Source organism: Tamandua tetradactyla, chromosome 6, assembly GCF_023851605.1.
Source record: "Tamandua tetradactyla isolate mTamTet1 chromosome 6, mTamTet1.pri, whole genome shotgun sequence".
NCBI lineage: Eukaryota > Metazoa > Chordata > Mammalia > Pilosa > Myrmecophagidae > Tamandua > Tamandua tetradactyla.
The window spans coordinates 145,892,153-145,913,595 of record NC_135332.1 but is presented as its reverse complement, the minus strand read 5'-3'; the positions used below and the strand labels follow the sequence as shown (position 1 = coordinate 145,913,595).

At 37.1% G+C, this 21,443-nt stretch overlaps 1 protein-coding gene across 5 annotated transcripts in view; it reads right to left on the bottom strand.

Moving 5' to 3' along the window:
• Positions 1 to 21,443, bottom strand: part of GRHL2 (grainyhead like transcription factor 2) — a 210,747-nt gene that overhangs the window by 149,693 nt on the left and 39,611 nt on the right. For all 5 annotated transcript variants that reach the window (XM_077167375.1, XM_077167372.1, XM_077167373.1 and 2 more), the window contains exon 2: positions 2,676 to 2,871. In XM_077167375.1, the coding sequence (XP_077023490.1) occupies positions 2,676 to 2,843 (168 nt within the window). In that variant the 5' untranslated portion in view covers positions 2,844 to 2,871. The remainder of the gene's footprint in view (positions 1 to 2,675; positions 2,872 to 21,443) is intronic.

Here is a 21,443-nt window from a genome sequence, read left to right as displayed (position 1 = left end):
AACTTATGGGAAACAAAATTTATTGCTTTCATAAATTACCAACTATTGTAGTTTCAGGGTATGCTTTTCTTTTTCATTAATACAAAAGAATTGGCATTCGAGACTATAGTTAATAGTACAAGTATAAGAAGTTCTTTCATGAATTATAGCAAATGTAAAACACTAATACAAGGTATTAATAATAGGGTGGAGTCTGGGAGAAATACACCTAATATAAACTATGAATAATAGTTAATCATATTATTAGCATTAATATTCATCCATTGTAACAGAGGTAACTACTTTTAAAAAATAGTACAACTACCGAAAAGTGCTATCATCAATTGTAACACATGTTCCACACCAATGCAAGGTGTTGATGGTAGAGTGGTATATGGGAATCCTGTATTTTATGTTAAACCAGTAACATGATGGCTATTATTTTGACATTGATAAATAAAAGACACTCAACATACCAAAAAAAAAAAAAACTGCCATCTGAAATAATATCCCTTTCACAATGATGGAATAAGATCTATTTAAAAAAATAAAAACAATATTTCTTCGAAATGTACTTTAATACATTAATTCAAAGCTTTATAAAAACTAGTAACTGACATATCAGTTTAATATTATAAAAGTTACCCAAAAAAGGTGCAACAAACTGAGTGATTAAATCAGGGTCAATTCAGTGACTTAGACATCAATAAAACTGTCAAGTTTTAAATATTTTATTTTAAAGGAAAAATTCAGTTGTTCACTTTGCAGTTTCTCTCAAAGGATGAGACCACTACCAAACATTGCAGAGTAACACAAAAGTCTAAGAAAGCCGGACCATCAAGAAATGGCCTAGTACACGAAGATTTCTATTCTGTACTATCCTCAGTAAATGTTGAAGTGTTATTCCCCCAAATTTAGTATTTATCCTTAGGATTTTCAGAAGAGCTCCTTTAGTTTAAAAAAAGGATTGAAAATGTAAAAACACCACAAATAAGGAAAAGAAGACCGCCCACATGAAAGCATTTTTGTTTTTCAGGCTCATTTTCTTCAGGTGCGATCTGTAATGTGTTCTCTGTAGAGAAAACAGCCCTACTTAAGTTAAATGTAACTTAGACCTCAAAACATCCCTCCCTCTCGTGTTCTCCGTCTGAGCCCAAGCCGCCCAAAGTTCAAGGGCCTCTTCCTATGCCAGGAGCCAAGTTAGGAGGTTCACACCCTCACCAGGTGACCACCTGAGGGAGTCAGGGAGGAAGGATGGATCTGGGCTGGCAGTGGCACCATGGAGCATCCCATCCATAAATTTCTCCAGCACTTTCTAACTACAAAGCATGCCAATTTTTTCATTGTTGTTGTTATTATTGTTCTTTTTAGTTTGTAATATTCTCATTTAAATTTTCCTGAAGAAGTCAACCTGTCCGTCACTCACACCTTCATCTCTTAAATGGCTTTCATTCATCTCCCTGGAGCCCTACAGGGTGTTCTCATAAGGGAAATGGGAAGAAGTTGGAAAAGGAATGAGTAATTTTAGAGAATTTTGGCAGAATGACAGACATGAGTGAGATGCTTGAGTTAATGGTGGTGGTGGGAGATCTTTAGAAAGCATGAAAATCCTGGCTTAGGAAAGAGAAAGGAAACAGTAAAACTTGCAAAAATGGGAATTACTGAAAGGATATAGAAACCCGGAAGGAAATAGGAAGTGAAAACTGAAAAGTACTAAAAAGGAAAATTGTTACCTCTGGGATGATTTTTGTCTAAAGCTCTTATGAGTTTCTCATGCTGGGGTTGTGGTGGTGGGACAGGATTCAGTTCTTATTCTAACACTGGAGTTCTTTGTGCCCAATCAGCAAAATACACAGCCATTCTCACCTTTGTGCCAATGCCCGGCATAAGCCACAGGTGTTTACAATCCAAGTAGGCAATAAATCTCCTCATCTAGTAAATACTTGTTGATTTTTTACACTTCACTGGTTCTAAAAGAGCAGGCCATACCAGGCATAGCCTTACAGGTAAGACAGACTATTGTTTCTTGTTTGAGTTCTTGAAATGGTCCTATTTTGTAAGTTCTGCATGGCAGGTATTTTTGTTAATGTAAGTCAATTACACTCATTTTGCTTTGAGTTAAAAAAAATTTTTGTAGAACCCATTAAATCAAATAGAGACAGGGTTGTAATAAAAATAGGTTTTGGAATTGCTGCAAAAGAGTTCTACAAATGTGTTCATTGCAATGTTCCTTATAAAACTAGAAGAACCTAGGAACTGAAATGACTGTTATAAAACTGAGAAATCTAGGAGCAACCTAAATGCCCAACAACTGAGTAGCAGCTAACCAAATTATGGTGCAGTCATACAACGTAAAATTTTTCATCAACCAAAAATCCTAATCATAAAATAAAAATGACAGTAAGGAAATATTTGTAATATGATGTTAAACTGGAATTATGTAGGTAATACCTCTGCACACGAACAAAGGATACAAGAAATAATTGTGCAAAACTGGCGGGTGGTGAAGTTGTACTTCCACAGAGGCGAAAGCAGTGAGTAACGAAAACAGAAAGAGGAAGGGGCTGAATTCCATAGCAAGTGCGTATACATTGTTAGTTCTCTGGGAAGAGATGGATTCGTCCCCTCCGAGTCTGGGGGGGGTCTATTCTCTCTCCCCACCAGTGAGGGAGGTAGGGGTGGGGTGTGGGCTCTACCTTGTAGTAGTCATACAGCAGGCCAAGGGCAGCAGCGCTGTCCTCGTCACCGTTAATGCTCATCATGGCTTTGGTGGCCGCTGTCAGGGGATTCTCCAAATACGACTTCCAGGCTTCATCCTCACTGGTGTAGGCTCTCCGGCTATTGAATGGAGGGTCACTGGGCATGGGCACTAAGGCCACCAGTCGTTTGTTACTGAGAAAGCAAGAGAAAAGTGAGACTCATTAGCAATGTTCCTTTTTCCCACTAACTGCACCCATTATATGGTTACAAGTATTCATTTTTACTACCCCCCCACTGGGGGGAGAGAGAAGGAGAGCCTAAAACTAAAGTGACAGCCACCATTGCATTGATAAAGCCGCCGATTCGTTTTTTACCCTGTCAATGACAAGTGAAAGGCAGTTTAAATCAGCCTCGCTCAAACTTGTTTTTCCATATCCAATCATTCTAGGAGCCAAGTAATTTAATTTAATTATTCTTCATTAATGAATACTAAAATGTAATCCCATGAGAGAACATGTTTCACCAAATCTCTGAGTTCTCATTGAAAATGTGTAATTAATAATTTAATCAATTCTTTTATGGTTTTTAAAAACCATTTTATCTGGTTCAATCTACACATGAAATAGCTAGCAAGTTATAGACCAATCTAGTCTCTCCATTTAAAAAGGCAATATAAGCCACTTTGCAAACAAACCATATCACAGATATGCTGCATAATAAGGATATGAAGCAAAAATAATGAAACAGACTCTATATATGGACATTAGTGTTGCCACAGGGTCCTACTACATTTAAATGCTATAGAAGCTATAGGTTATAAAGATCATCATGGAGAGTAAGGAATGTATCTGGAGAATTTTCATCAGAGACAGAAAGGGGTTGAAGTCATTATCAGTCCTAACCAAGTCAACTTTGGGTGAAGCAGTGATTGACAAACAAGGCAATTTCTTAAGATGGGTGTGATGATGATTCAGACAAGCAAGAATCATGACAGTCCTCAGCTCCCCAAACCAGACTCCAGATGCCAAGTAAAGGAGCCTCAAGAGGCTTTGGCACCCATTTCCTTACCCTCTTTTGCTTGTCATTGAAACAGAACTGAAGTAGAACAATGAAACATTGTATTTCAGTAACACCTAAGTCTGTAAATAATAACAGGAGGCAGACAAGTAACAGGACTGGAGAAGGGCACATCTCTGTTAATCAGTAGATGTTTAGCCATCAGGGGCCTCCTGATGGTCAGTCAGTTCTAAAAGAGGTTTTTAGAACTTTTTGCTGATATCTTCATACAGAACCTTACAAACAGCAGATGGTTTCTAAGCTCCCTTTGTGATGGAGAACTGGTGTTCTCAACAAAAACTGTATGAAGGGCCCTTTGTGTGCTGGCATGGTGCCATGCATTGGTGTAATGTTAGAAAATGACAGTAACATTGATATGAGATATTTGGGGAGTGGGAAGGGGGAGATGGAAAATCCACAAACAGAACCCTAATTCGAGTTCTTTGTACCTGTGTTTTGGCAGATGAGAAAAAATAATGATCCAATTGCAAATGAATTGTGTTCAAAGGGAAGTAAAAAAGAAAAATCATGGTGAAGGACTTACTACCCATTATACAGCCTGGTGACATGAAGTAGCATCAGCCCCGGCATAGAGTCCTTGCTTGCCACTTCCAGCTGTGCAAAGCCGAGTAGATGTCTGAGCTTCAGCCTTCAGGCCTTAGGTAGGGATAGCAAGGCTTACCCTTCTTACTTCACAATGTGAGTGTAAGACTCAAGTAAAATCACTGATTATAGAGTTCTGTAAACCGTCCGGTGCTATACAAACAGCAGGTATAACTGTCACAGTATAGTTCTCTGTTCCCGTAAAGTTGTGTGTTTATCAATTTTGGGTAAAGTTTAAAATTTAAAATGCTAAAGATAATCATGAATAATAAAGAAACTGAGATTGTTCATTTAACAAGATTTCATAAGTATTTACTGAATGCCGAAAAAGTGCCAGACATTGTGCTAGATGTTGAGGATACAGCAGAGGAGGAGACAGACCTTACCACACAGGACTCACAGTGTAGGGGAGAAGACTGCAAGGCTGTCAGCAGTGAAATGAGTGTGAGAAGCAGACACAGAGTGTCTTGAGGGTATATGACAGAGGATGCTAACAAGGAAGTGAAGTTTCTATAAAGATCTGGAGGATAGGTGGGAATGTTCTAATCAATGTTGAAATGAGGAGATGTGGGAAATATTTTTTAAGTGAAAAATATTTTGGTAATACAGCATAATGGAATTTTCCCATAGAAGATGCACATTGATATTCATTTTGGAGGGTAAGCTAGGGAAATTTACATGTTTTGATCTAACTGTAAACTAGCATCTCTGTGTTATAAAAAACTGCTAGTTATATAGGATAGGACGGGGTTTAGAAAAAAGGAAATGGTGACTCCTAAGGAGGAATTCTATAAGCAGAAGAAATGATGCCTGCGGGAAGACCTAGGAGGTAGGATGTGGTGGGCCCAGGCTGTGACACTGACTCCCCTACTCTACCCCTCCTACTCTGTAGGATCGTTTAGCTGGGGTTTTCCAGGTTCCTGGTCTGCTGCCTTCACTTGGAGGGTGAAACAGGATTTTGAACCCTGATCGCTGCCCATGAGAGCCCTTTCCTAAAATGCTCCATCCTGCAGGAAGGAAATGAAGAGCTTCATTTGCAATGTCCTCTGATTGAAGATTATGAGGATTTTATTCTTTTTCAGGCTTGAGAGACACATTTTGCTGCGGTGAGGGTGGGCGGGGGCGGAGGTGGTGGTGGCAGTATTAATTGCTACACTTTGGCTAATTTCCAAAAGTTTAGCAAGAAGCTCCAAGCTGAAGGATAAGAGACAACTCTTATTTTACACTAAGGAGTGTCCTGGTTCACTGGAGAGATTTTTCCTTGAGTCTTAATTCTTAAAGTCCCTACTCCCTCCTGCTGATTCTCCCAGATTGCTGATTTCATGTTTCCAGCACAAATGTTCACTCACATATTTAGGAGATTCCTCAGCCTTCCCCCTATGATTAAATGTTTAATGAATCCTTATACCTTCAACATGAAGAAATACTCTGGGAAAGCACAACTTTATTAGCAGTTTCTTTTACATGTTTGGTGGCCAAAGGAGTCTTTTATGCTCTTTCCTTTAACTATGTAATGACTTTTTTTCCTTCATAGATTAAAATCTCTCCAACACAGAGCACAGTTGAATGAAGCTCAGTTTAATAAAAACATAATAATGTCTCTGGTACGTTGAGAAAAATGTAAGGCTTATAAAAAAAAAAGGAAAGTTTCACAAAGCAGAGTTTACCAATGTTAGGAACACTTTCTGAGTTTTATCATCTATTCTACCAAAATGGCAGTTTTAATTCTGTCCTGGTCAACTATTTAAATAACTTTCATGTAGCTTTAGGGATGTTATATTCTGGATAGCATCGAATATAGAACATAAACAACTATAAACTTGATCCCTGGATACTTCTTTGGAGAAATGTTTTAGATTAGTGTCAGAGCATTCACAGCAAGGCTCAGGCCATGTTAGATGACCCACGAAACATCTTTTCTTTAATTCACTACTTTGTTTGTGAATGTTGGGAGAAAAGTTAAGAGATGAGTTATCAGTTGAATTTCCTGTATTAATAAGAGTCTAATACAGGAAATGTTCTGCTGGGGAGGATCATATAAAATTTAGCACACAACACCTTACCTTCTAAAATACATATAGCACTTGTCCACAAAACCATATATAAAGGATGCTTGGGACCACAAAACAAAAACTAAGACAGCAAAGTACTCACACAAATGATCACTCTCAATTTCTCATCAAGCATTTCTTTTATTACTCCTAGAAAGAAGGGTGTTTTGGGTCTTCCTCTAGGGGAGGACAGTTTTGGAGTTCAGCTCTTGCTAACTGCTTCTTTGAGCTTCCATTTCTTCACCTGTATCATGATATCTCTCTTGTGAGTTGTTCTAAAGGAATAACTCAGACATTTCAATATGAAGTGACTGCACTTTACAGATTACCTATAAATAATAATAGGGAGTATTATTTCCTTTAGAACTAATTCCTTTGTTAGTAAAGACTCTGCTCAAAATCTATGATTGTTTTCGTATTATTCTCCTTGAATTTTCTTGGCCTTTCCTTAATTCTGTAAAATCTTACCTCATCTGGCTTCCAAGACACTATAGTAAGGTGGTTCTCCTATTTCGCCAATCATTCTTTCCTAATTTCTGCTCTACCTGGTTTCTCCTCTTTCCTCTTTCCTTAACTCGGATCATTCCTTGGCCCTGATGCAACACAAGCACCTTAAAACTGAGCCTGCCACAGGCAGTACTGATTAGATTTCAATCTTCTCCTCAGCTGCCTCTGGTCTGCCTGTGAATCCCCTTGGTTAATACACATAGTTCTCAATTAACATTTGTTGAATAAATGAATAGAACTTCCTTTGAATAAGTGAAGCATAAGTTGGGCCTTAAAGTACTATAAAGCCACTGGGGAGAGCTATATACATGTTTTCATAAAATCAATTTATAGCATATTTTTAAATTCTTTGTGAGCTATAAGTGCTATACAAATGTAAGCTGCTTTAATTTTAGGAATCAGAACTGCAAATTTAATTGAAATTTAAATGAATAGGATCAGTACTATTTGAACTATCTTTCTCTCACCTAATTCTTGCCTTCAAATTAGACAAAATGGGATTCATTCTTCTACTCTCCGTAAGTGTGAACTACAGCACTAGGAGCCCAAGCGTATTTATATCCAGACCAGAGGCAACTGAGAAGGTTGAAATCTAATGAGCTAAAAGTCTAATATTAAGGATCCCCTTCTCCAATAATTCACGATACTGACTTAAGTTAGGGGTGAAATAATTTTTCCAACCAGGACAAGTCACTTCCTTTTGTTTAAGAACTAGTGAAGCTTTATATAATTTTCAGGATTTCACGCTATGTCCTCTGTCTCAATCTTCTCCCCTGCTTCCTGCCTCGCCTCCATGATCCTCTCTCTCTCTCTCCCTGCCTCATGAACACACTCATACACACACACACACACACACACATTCACACACACTCTGCCTTTATCTTGAGATAGTGTGAATTCTATTCTCCATATATCCTGTGCCTTTAGCACTTGGGTTTGGTCTTCATCCACTTCAGTTTCTTGTACGTGATTCACTGGAGCTAATTACTGACTTATATTATCATCTCAACCTCCCAAGAGGAAAAAAAAAAAAAAAGCATATTCATTATCCTAAACTAAATCTCAAGAAGTGACAATTTCTTTCTATTGCAATCATGGCATTTTCTCCATCAACAGGATAAGACGTTCAAATGGAAAGTAAGGAACCTATCATCGTAACCAGGGTTAATGTCACAATTTAAATGCCAATGATGTTAGTCATTTCACTGCTGCTTTCAGCAATATCCCTCATTTTTGGTATTTTCCAGAGGCAAATCACAAGAAATAACAGATGCTTTCCACATTAGCACAAGAGTTGAAATTTCTTAGGAACTGTGCTGAGCATTTATTTATCTTTGGTGACTAAACTTTTGCCCTTGATCTAATCTGTATCAGATTCAAGGGAAATGAAATGAATCCACAAGCCTGGGGTGATATTGGTAATCTTCATGTTGAAGATTGTTATGTTTGAGAGAAAGAGAGGATTCAATTAATTCAGAGAAAAATCATGACGCCTTCTATCATATGTATTGCATCATTTAGAAAAATTATAAATTGTAAAACAAAACTATGTCTACTAAAATTAAGAAAGCTCCATTTTAGATATACTAATTGCAAAATGCTAGATCCACTGATTGTAGCTATCTTTCTCTCCCTCCGTCCTTCTCTCTCTTGTGTTGGTGTCCCAGCTTTGCTAGTGACCTAAGCAATTAGTCCACCTATTTAGGAATCCAGAACTGAGAGGATGAAAAATATAATTAAAGAGCTGCAGGTAAGGCACACTATCAAGCACCAGAAAAAAACCGTAAGGAGAAAGTTGTCACAAGGGAGAGTGGAAGAAGAGAAAATGGAAAGGATATGTAGAAATCACAATATATGAAAAGACTGAAATTGGTTAGTATGTGTGTATGTGAATGTAAACCAAAATCCAAAGTGTTTCACAGTGATTAGAGGTGAATTTTTATTTGCTTCTTTAACTTTTCTCACTTTTTCAACTATCTTCAGTAACGATATACCACACACACTTATTGAGCACCTACTGTAAGCCTAGTGGTGTTCTAAGCAACCTACATGGGTTAACTCATTAATTCTTTACAATAACCCATTTACAGATCATCCCTTTTTATAGCTGAGGAAACTGAGAATCGAGTCCATAAGAAACTCGCACAGGGTCACAGAGCTAGTCAGTGTTAAGCTGGGATTCTACTCTGAGCCCAAGCCGTTGAGCATCCTTGTCTGTTGCCAATTGTTGAATATGATCTACTTCCATAATCAGAAAAAAGTTTTGAAAAAGGGAACTAGGAAAAGAACTAAATACAAGAGACCAATATGATATACGATTTCTCACATGAAAGTAAATAAGAAGATGGCTAAATTTTGAGTAACAGAGAATTTGTGCAAAGGAGCAGTCTATAAGCTCCCTGAAGATAGAGGATGATGTATCTAAATTATTCATAGAATTCCAAGGCACCAGAACATTCTACAGGGTACATTTCAGGCAGATGACACGTGCCTATTGAATAAATTCTATGGGATCGAGGGTAGCAGTTCCTCCTTAATCATCGTTAGTTTGACATGGTTAGAGGCCATATACTTTTAAATGTCGTGTGGAAAAAATATCACCAGATAATTCATATGATTAAGAATCAAGAAATGTGGGTATTATTATATTTAGATAGCAACCAAAACTACAATTTTTAAAGGAAAAAATCATTTTATAGTCACTTGAATGTGGTTAAAAGGGGGGAATTTTAGGTTGTACGTGATATTAAAATTAAATTTCTTTAAAAAATCCACATAGGACTGTTCAACAGTGAATCCTATTGTAAACAATGGTCTATAGTTAATAGTACAATCATAAAATGTTCTTCATGAATTACAACAAATGTACCACACTAAAACAAGGTATTAATAATAGGATATTAAATGGGAGCTCTGTACTTTATATATGATTTTTATATAAACCTACAATTTCTCTAGCAGAGAAAGTTTTAAAGAGATTCATTTCTTCTGAGGAATTTGCAGTGCTCAAATCTGTGGCAGTAAAAAAAAAAACAAAAATGCCCCTTAAAAGCCTGCAGGACAGACTTTCATTTTCATGTCCATTGCATATGTTTACGTCTCCTCCCTCAAAAACTTCCCTGAAGGGTGAAAACTAATCATGTTTACGGCCAATGTAGAAAACAGAAATTTTAGTGCAATTCTTGACAATAAAAAGCAGAAGAGATTGGAATAAAGGCAACAGGAAAGTCAAGAAGCCTGCACCTCAACTCTGGTGACGGGGCCAAGGCGTAAGTAAGGAGTGGTTTTCCCACTGAGCCCAGAAAACTAATTCAGAATCTTCAGGCCAAGCCGGTCCCTGAGCTGTGTTTCCAGAGGAATCAGCCACATATTCATTTCTTAAACAAGCAGGAGTCAACCTTTGGGGTGTCCTAGGAACAGATAGAGAAATAACTTTGGTAAAATGCCTAGAACAATTTTAAACTACCACAGATGGAAACAAAGGGAAATATTCTGCTTTAAATAATAGCAAAACACTCTAAGGTGTTCAACCTTACTTTGTCCCCTAGATTCACATTTGTAAATATACAGAGGCCTTCATCATCCCTCTGTGCCTCTGGAAAATCCTTCCATTTAAGAAAGTGGACTGCCTGGGAAGAGTGAACTCAGCTGTGCTAAAGAACAAACAAAAAACAAACAAAATGCTGCCAGTTAAAAAAGGCACTCAAACTCTTCATTTTTAATAGCTGAGCTAAGAATCACCATCTGGAGATTTGAGGAAACATTATGTGAATGAAAGAGAAGTCCTAAGATTAATAAAACAGCTGATTCAGGAGGAAAAATAATTAATATTGGATTCAGGAAACAATGTTAAAAAGAGGCACTGCTTCTCCAATGTCAGTGCAGACTAGTATGAAAAAGAATCACAAAACAAAATACATACTTTTTTGAATTAAAAATAAATTTTTATGAGGGTCAAATAGAAAAAACAGCAAAATGTGAACTACTGATCAGAAAGATCAAGGAATTTTCTCAATTTTTTTAAACAAAAAAAATTATAGACAAAGTTAAAAAGCATAGACAACAGATGTTCAACTATAATGTTCAACTAATAAAAATCCCAGAAGAAGGCAAATGAAGTGGATGAAAGGGAAGAAATAAATAAAGAAATAACGGAGGAAAAGCCAAGACAAACTTCAATCTTCAGAATAAAAAGGTCCCAAAGTACTGAACAGAATAAAAGAAACAAATCTAAATCCTTGTGAAATTTCCATACTAAAGATTAAATAGAAAATGCTACAAATACCAGGAAAAAACTATAAGTAACTTTCAACAGAAGAAGAAACAGATAGCCTTTAAACTTCTCATCTACATGACTAAATGCTGTGAGACAAGGGAAAAGGGATTTGAATATGGAGTTCTAATCAGGGCAAAAGATCAATTAAATGTGATGGCAATTAAAAACATATTTGGACATGCAAGGATTCAAGAACTATTCTACTCATATATATTTTTGGAAAGAATTATTCCTTGATTCAAAATGAAAAAAGGCACCCATGGATAACAAAGAAGTGATATAGCAAACAGAAACTATCGAATGTGCCAGTAAAATATTAAGTTGATTGGAACTAATTACTGAGCATGAAAATGAAATTTATGCTATTCTTAAGAAAGAATTCTTAAAGATAATACCAAACTAAAATGAAATATCTGGGAGGTAATATGAGAGTAGTTGTTTGAAAAAAGTGGAAGATTTTGCTTTGTATAAAGGAAGAGTAATCAACAATGATTAATTTTTGATATTGGTAGAAAACTTAAGCTTAAACATGCTTATAAAAATTCAACAATAACCACTATTAGGATATAGGATGCAGAAATTCTAAATTAACAATTCCCACAGGATGCCCCCTAGAGTCCCTGAGAAATCTTCAGGGATCCATGAAGTTAAAACTATTTTACTGTGTGGACATTTGCCCTGATGATACAATAGCAATGGTGAACAGCAATATCAAGGGGGAGGGACAAGACTTAAGGGAGGTTTAGATTTGCTATTTGGTGAGGGTGTGTTTATCTATTATTTTCCTCTTTGGTGCTATGAAAATTGTCCAAAATTGGGAGTATAGATGATTGTACAACTAAGTGAAGACACAGTAAGACAAGTTTATTTTGAACATTATCCATGATGCCTAATGGATGGAGGTGGTTAAATGGCAAATTAATTGAGACCAGAAGGCAAACTGTGGTGTGTACACATGATGGAAAATCGTGCAGCTGCAGAAAGGAACTAAGCCATGAGGCATGCAACAAAGTGAATGAAACTTGAAGACACTATGTTGTGCAAAGTAAGCCAGAAACAAAAGAGCAAATATTGATTGGTCACTCTTAGAAAATACTTATAAGAAAACTGGGGTCTAGATTGTAAGCTCTTACAACAGTCACATTTAGTCCAGAGTTGAAAGTGTTATTTCTAAGATTCTGAGATGCTGTGCTAGATGTGAACAACCTGGAATTTCTCTGGAACTTTGGGTACCTGCGTGACACCTAAGACTCAGAGTTGGAGTTCTGCAGCTCTGAAAGTCAGCATTGCTACATACCATAATGAAACAGATGTAGGTGGAACTAAGGTAACTCAGAATATAGGTGTGCTGGTTTGAGAGGATGTATGTCCCCTAGAAAAGCCATGTTTTAATTAAATCCCATTTCGTAAAGGTAGAATAATTCCTATTCAATACTGTATGTTTGAATCTGTAATTAGATCATCTCCCTGGAGATGTAACCCAACGAAGAGTGGTTGTTAAGCCGAATTAGGTGACGACATGTCTCCACCCATGTGGGTGGGTCTTGATAAGTTTCTGGAGTCCTATAAAAGAGGAAACATTTTGGAGAAAGAAAGAGATTCAGAGAGAGCAGAGTAGAATGACATAGCCACGAGAAGCAGAGTCCACCAGCCACCAGACTTTTGGAGATGAAGAAGGAAAATGCCTCCTGGGGAGCTTCATGAAACAGGAAGCCAAGAAGCTAGCAGATGATGCCATGTTCACCATGTACCTTTCCAGATGAGAGAGGAACCCTGACTGTGTTCACCATGTGCCTTCTCACTTGAGAGAGAAACCCTGAACTTCATCCGCCTTCTTTATGAAGGTATCTTTCCCTGGATACCTTTGATTGGACATGTCTATAGACTTGCTTTGATTGGGACATTATCTCAGCCTTAGAACTGTAAACTAGCAACTTATTAAGCTCCCCTTTTTAAAAGCCATTCCGTTTCTGGTATTTTGCATTCCAGGAGCCAGCAAACTAGAACAATAGGGCAAAGGAAGATATTGTCTGTATGTTAGAACTTCACTTACTGTATGAAACCAAAGGAAGGGAGGTTTATTTTGTCCAAAACCTAAGTTTTCTGAAGCACACAATCTAGCTGAACTTACCCGGATAGCTCATTTAAATAAGTCAAACACATGAAGCCCAGAATGGGAACAAGGGCTTGTAATTCTGTATAGCTCAATGCAATACCCAGATATATCCCAGAGTGTATCAGGCAGATAATTTTAAAGTATTGGCGAAGTCCCTTGAGGGACTGGAGAAAAAATATGGAACCATTAAAGTTTCTCACCTGGGAAATCCCTGATACTCTCTCAAACGTTAGGGGCTCCCAAGTGCATAGGCTAAGCCCTTGACTTTGAGGCTTACTCTTATGAAACTTATTTCTGTAGGGGAGAACCTAAGCCTACCTCTAATTATGCCTAAGAGCTACTTCCAGAAAACACCTTTTGTTGATCAGATGCGGTCTCCCTCTTTCACTCTAAGCACAAATTCTGCAAGTAAAATCACAACCCTCTCCCCGACATGGGAAAATCTCCTTGGCTATATGGGACATGACTCCCAAGGGATCAGGCTGGCCCTGGCACCCTGGGATCAACAATGCTTTCCTGACCAAAAGGGGAAAAAGAAATGTAACAAAATAAGGTACCAGTGGCTAAGATAGTTAAAATAGCATCAATAGGTTATTCTGGAGGCTACTTTTATGCAAATTTCAGCTAGATATGGCAAATTACTACAGCTTGCCAAACCCCAATCATCATCATTTCTGTTAACCCTAAAGAATACCTAGGGCTGTATTTGAGATTCTATAAAAGTTTCACACACTAAGTTTCCTTTCCAGAAACCTATAACCTCCAGAAGGTTCCTCGGCCAGATAGGTCCTGAAACCCAGAGAGGTCAGTCTCTCCAAGAACATTAGCTATTTCCATTCCTCTATCCTACATTGTTGACACCTCTTTTCAACATGAAAATGTTAGAATGGGCATAATCAAAATATCCATAAAGATTGGGAGAAGGATCAAAGGAGAAAGAGGAGTTATAACAGAGAAGAAAGGATTCAACAAATGAGTACAACTGCTGATTCATTATATCGATATTTCTATTAGTCTCAAGTGTCTTAGAGCAGCTAGAAAGGAAAACCTGAAATTGTGAAACTGCAACCTATACCAAACTCTGAAATTCGTTCTATAACTACTTGTCAAAATATACTTAGACTCAGCAGGTAAACTTACTGCCCTCCTTCTTACACGTGTGACTCCCAGGAATGTAAATTTCCCTGGCAACATGGGACATGATCCCAAGGATGAGTTAGGACCTGGTATCATGGGATTGAGAAAGCCTTCTTGACCAAAAGGGGGAAGAGAGAAATGAGACAAAATAAACTTTCAGTGGCTGAGAGATTTCATAAGTTATCCTGGAGGTTATTCTTATGTGCTATATAGATATCTCTTTTTCGTTTATGATATATTGGAGTGGCTAACTCCAGTTGAACTGTTTTTCAGTAGGTTTGATTCTTGAAGATGATTGTATAACTATATAGCTTTTACAATGTGACAAGGTGATTGTGAGAATCTTGTGGCTGATGCTCCCTTTATCAGGGTATGGACAGATGAGTAAAAAAATAAATAAATAATACTGGGCGGGGTGGGGGGTAAGAGGTAAAAAGAATTGAGTAGATTGCAATACTAGTTGTAGTATTGTCAATGTGAGGGAGGGGTAAGGGGTAGTGATGTATGGGTTTTTTGTTTTGTCTTTTTATTTCTTTTTCTGTAGTGACACAAATGTTCTAAAAAATGATCATGGTGATGAATACACAATTATATGATGATACTGTGAGCCACTGATTGTTTACTTTGGATGAATTGTATGCTATGTGAAGATATCGCAATAAAATAAAATGTTCTTGGAAATGTATTGCCCTTTTATATATATGCTATATTTCACCATAAAAATGTTTAAAAAAAAAAAAAACCAATGGTAAGTACAACTTCTGGTTCCTTATATGAAACAAGGCGATGGCATCAAACCAAACTGTACTAATGGTCATTAAGTCATTGTATTCTTACCACCACATACTCACAGTAAAAACAGAATGACACAAAACAAAACACAAAATGCTAGTTTCTCAATCTATCTGGATAGATCATTTAAACAATACAAACACACGGAGCCCAGAATAAGAATGAGTGTCATTAATCTTATATAGCTTAATATGATACCTGGATACATCCCAGAGTATATTAAGCAGATAGTCAAAAAGTATTGGCAAGAGGGTGGGCCATGGTGGCTCAGCAGACAGAGTTCCCACCTGTCATGCCAGAGAACCAGGTTCGATTCCCAAGGCCTGCCCATGCAAAAAAAAAAAAAGAAAGAAAAAAGTATTGGCAAAGTCCCTTGAAAGATGGGAGAAAAAAAATGGAACTATTATACTTTACCACAGAGGAATCCCCTGATATTGTGTCAAATATTAGGGACACCCAAATCAACAGGCCAAGCCCTTGATCTTGAGGTTTGCTCTTGTGAACCTTATGTATTTGGCTTTTATAAGCTTATAGCTATGCCTAAAGTTATTTCTGGAGGACTTCTTTTGTTGCTTAGATGTGGCCTCTCTCTCTCTAAGTCCAGCTTTCCAAGTAAAATATTGCCTTCCCTGAAACATGGGACACGATATCCAGGGATGAAAGTCTCAGGAATGCGCCTGGCCCAGGCACCATGGGATCAGCAATGCCATCCTGACCAAAATGGGGAAAAGACGTATAGCAAATAAAGTCATGGCTGAGAGAGTTCAAACAGAGCTGAGAGGCTACTCTGGGAGTCACTCTTACACAAGCTTCAGTTGGACATTGCTACCTAACCTGCCAAAACCCAACCAAAACCATTCCTGTCAATCCTAAAGAACACCAAGTATGTTATACAACAGTCTACAAAGCTTCCATGCACTAGGGTAACTTTTCAGAAACCTACACTCTCCAGATGGGTCCCTGGACCAGTTAATGCAGAGGGCCAGCCTATTCAGAACATCAACTAGCTCCATCCCCCTATCCCATATTATGGACAGCCCCTTCTAACATGAAAAAGTTAGAATGGGCATAGTCCAAACACCCCTAAAGAGTCGGAGAAAGATCAAAGGTGATGGTGGAGTTATACAGAGAAGGTAGGGTTTAACAATGAGTATGATTGCTGAATCATTGTATTGATATTTCTTTTAGTCTCCAATATCTTAGACAGCTAGACGTAAAAACCAAAAATGCTGAAACTGTAACCCATACCAAACTCTGAAATCTATTCTACAACTAATTGCTGTGATGTGCTTTGAAATTTATTGCTTTTTTGTATATATGTTACTTTTCACAAAAAGAAAAAGTAAAAACAAACAAAAAGAATTGTGTTTTGTAGGATGTCAGCTTGAAGATTGATTTTAAGATCTTTTTTGATAATTTAAATATGTAAAATATGCAGGAAGTGCTCTTGTTAAGGAAAAAGAGAGTACTTTTTCCCCTAAAGTAAAATAACTGTTGCAGAATGAGAAACAGGGATGTGGAGGACAAAATGGATGGATAGAGAAAGTTGAAGAAGTCTTGTTGGAAGTGAATTTTATTGGTTGTGGTTAAGGTTGGCTAAGATTTTATAATTTTTTATAATATTTTTAATAATTTCTTATCAAATGTACTTTCACTCAGAACAAGAATTTGGTTTTCAATCTGTTAAAATGACTGTTTTCTTGGATTATTTGTTTGCTTTTAGTGAGAAGGTATAAAAGTCTTTTAACCATTTGAGTAATCTGCCTAGATGACAAAGATTCTATATCCTATCAGACCAATATACTTATTGATATGTATGTTGACCATCTCCTTCCTTATTGTTTTAGACAATGCCTCCTCACTTAAAAAAAAAAAGTTACGTCTTTTAAAAATCATGTTAACTCCTCTATTTACTTTCAAACTTTTATGTCACCTTGATTGAATAAGGAACAAAAAAAATTCTAGTTTCTCTTGAGATTGTCCTCAATGAAGCAATAAAAAATACTAGTTTTATTAAATCTCAAACCGTGGGTATACATCTTTTTACTATTCTGTGTGACAAAATAAGAAGTACACTTACACCATTGTGCTGCACAGTGAAGCTTAAGAACTGCCTGAAGGAAGAGCATGTGCCTAATTGCCGGGGTTGAAATGCAACTAGTCGCTTCTCACATGGAACTCATTTTTGTATGAAAGAATGACACACTGACAACCTAGCATTCAAACTTGAGTGTTTGGCATTCAGTTTCTCAAAAATAAGCCAAGTATGAGCCTATCACTTCAAGGAGAACAACTGACAGTATTGACTATCAATGAAACTTTGAGCTTACAAGCAAAATTAGAATTTTTGAAGACTTGCATCCACCATGGTTAACAACTTTCTAAAATTTAAAGATTTTTCTGATAAAATTGACAGAAATATTCATGGATGTGAATTTTTGGTAATGCATCATGAAATGTGGGTTTTTTCCTCAATTTTCCTTTGGAAAATCTGCACAACTCAGTAAGCCAGGATTTTCTAAATCACCAATGATGTTACCAGATCATGTACAGGTAAAAGATCCATTCACAGCGCAAGATGGACTTAGGAATTTTAATATATGGAAAGCTTTTAAAGTATTAGAGCATTTGTATAAATTCTGGTGATTTTTTTTTTTTTTTGGCCAAAATGCACTTACAAGAAACTATACTAGGTTATATTCCCATTAAGAGTACATTAAAATGTTACTAAATTTTCTCCCTACCTAACCACTTCCTGGGTATTGTCATTTTTACAACGTTTGTCAAACACATAGGTGAAAAATAGTATTCAATTATTTTAACTGACACATTTGATTTTGTAAATTTTAGTATATTTACTTATGTCTACTGGTCATGGGCCCTACAGAAATATTAGCAGGGATGTACAAAGATAAATATACAAGGATGTTCCATGCATCATTGCTTGTACAAAACTACAAAAGACCATAAATAGAAATGGTTTCTTTCTTGCTTATGCTACTTTGGCTAGGTACTTTGCTCCATGCCTCTTCTCTCCTGAACCCAGGATGACAGAAAAGCCATTATCTTGCAATTTGCCATTAACAAAGGAAAAGAGCTCTGAGGGTCAGGAAAGCAATTGCTCTGGTCCACCACCCATCCAATGCAATGGCCAAAACTAGTCACACTTCTCATCAGGAAATGCAATCCTACCTGCCATGTGCCCAGAAGAAAGAATGCAGGAAACAGTGTATAGTATTGATGACTATCACATCCACCACGATAAAACAAACCAAAACATAGGTGTGTATGTGAATAAAAAATAAGTACATAAATTATGGCCTAGCAGGAAATAAAGAGAAATAAAAATTAAAATTTGGAGATGGAAATATGAGTGATTTGTCTTTATTTAGTAAATTTTCTTTAATATTGTTCATACAACTGAATATAAACAGAAGAAACATTCAACCACTCTCTGACAGAAGTAGCAGATTGAAGGAACAAGTTTAAGAGAACTAATCAATTTACGTATTTCCTCTCTGTGACATCTAGAATTCCTGATTTTCCTTCCTCTGTTTCACACATTTAAGAGTGATCACAGCAGCTTTATGCAATTCCTCACTTCAAAGCATGAGGCTTCTACTGTGTAAGCTTTCTTATTTCACTTAGATGGAAGACCTCCCTTCTATTCCTTTTGTTTTTTTCTTTTTTTGCATGGGCAGGCACCAGGAATCGAACCCAGGGCTCCAGCATGGCAGGCAAGAATTCTACCACTGAGCCACTGTCACATCCCTTCCCTTCTATTCCTTTTAAGAATAGATTTCTACTTCTTTGTAGACCATCCCTGTCTATGATCAAAAGGTCTACTCAGAAGAAAAATGAAAGTCAAAAAGGCAATTTAAATTCCAAACCTACTCAGTCCTAGATATGATAGATAGATAGACAGATAGATAGATAGATAGATAGATAGATAGATAGATAGATAGATAGATAGATAGATAGATAGATAGATAGATAGATGTATTTATAAGGATTGTCTGAAATAGAACTTATTGTTGTATTTATGAATAGAATTGTAATGTGTAAGTGCTAGAAGAAATCTTCATGATTATCCACTCTAAACACAATTTTACAAATGGGGAAACTGAGATCCAGAGATCACAATATTTCTCTAAAATTACACACTTTTGTTAATATCAAAATGATTAAAGGAATCTCACACCTACTATGAATGGCCATTATCAAAAAAAAAAAAAAACAGAAAACTACAAGTGCTACAGAGGAGGTAGAGAAAAGAGGCACACTTATGCACTGTTGGTGGGAATGTAGAATGGTACAACTACACTGGAAGGCAGTTTGTCGGTTCCTCGGGAAGTATAGAATTGCCATATGATCCAGCAATCCCATCACTAGGTATATATTCAGAAGAACTGAAGGCCAGGATACAAAGTTTCACACACCAATGCTTATAGCAGCATTATTTACAATTGTAAGAGATCGTAGCATCCCAAATGTCCATCAACAGATGACTAGCTAAACAAACTGTGGCATATATATTTGATGGAATATTACACAGCTGTAAGACAGAATAAAGTCATGCACATTTGATGCTTATGGAGTACAGAAGGTTCAACAGGATTGACTGTAAAGATTCAGAAATGGGATAGCACAATACTACCTGATGGTAGCACAGTAATATAAGTACACTGAATGAAGCTGAGTATAAGTATGTTGGGGGAGGAGGGGTGGGGGCATGTATGACACCAGGAGGAAAGACAGAAGAGAAAGACAGAGACAGTGATGGTGATTAAATACACAAATATAAGAATGGTTTTGCATGAGGGAAAACAAATGAATGTCAACATTGCAAGGTGTTGAAAATAGGATGGTATGGGGTGGGGGGTGGGGCGGGAAATACAATCAATGCCAACTAATCTACAGTTAACAGTAACATTGTAATATGCTCACATTGAATGTAACAAAGGCAATATACCAAAGCTAAATGTCAATAAATGGGGGATATGGGGGAGGGGCATAGGGTTCTTTGCAGTAGAAATGGAATTGTCCTCATATGGATTATGGTGGTGAAGGAATGGGTGTGTGATTATACCAGAACTACTGAGTTTTTACTGAGGTTGGATTATAAAAATGAACAAAGAGATACAAGTCTGGAGAAAAGGTGGAGAGATGTACCTGGTCACTGTCAGCAGGGAAGCGGAGTGGTACATGCCCTCTGGAGGACACTGTAGTAATTCCACAGCAGGCTAGGGGTGGGGTTACCGACGGAGGTAGCCTAAGGATACATCAACTGAGGAATGGAAGTGGAACTGTGGTGTATACCCATAATGGAATACTGAGCAGCTGCAGGAAGGAATGAAGGTGTGGGGCCTGCAAGGAGGTAAATGAACCTTGAGGACAGGATATTGTGTAAAACAAGTGAAAAAATGACTAATATGGACTAGCTATAATGTACAAACACTGATAATTAAATTCGAGAGCATAAGTTATCAGGTGAAGGCCTATTGTAAAGGTTCCTAGATTGTAAACTCTTACTGCAGTCACATCTATTCTGGGTTATAATTGAAATTACTAAATTTTGAGATATTGAGCTCTTTGTGTATAACCCAGATGTTCCCTGGAACTTCAGGTATTTTGTGTGACACCTGAGACACAGACCTAGAGTTCTGCAGCTATGAAAGTCAACATTATCCCATACAGCAACTTTTACAAACACTGAAAAAGTGATCTAACTTCAATTAGAGATATGAATGAAGCTGATCTAGGTAGGGCTAAGGTAAATCAAACTAAAGGGTGAACGATGATATAGACTGTATTTTAAAACTTCATCTTCTGTAGGAGACCACAGGAAGAAATGTTCATTTGGTACAAAATTTATATTTTTGGTAGGATATTATATAATCTGACTTGTATGGTCAGCTTATTCAAACACCATAAAATTACATGGAATCCTGAATAAGGAGTGAGATACTATCGGTTTGTACAGGTTAGTATATACTCTGATACACCCCAGAGTAATCTGGGCAGAGAATAAAAAAGTATTTGCAAAGCCCCCTGGAGAGACTGGGGAGAAAGGAGGAAATACTAGATTTCCCCATCTGGGGAATTCCTGATATTCTTGCAAGCACTGGGGACAACCAATTCAATAGACTGAGCCCTCAATCCTGGGGCTTTGTTCTATGAAACTTATTTCTGCAAAGGAGAGGCTAAGCCTATTTATAACTATGCT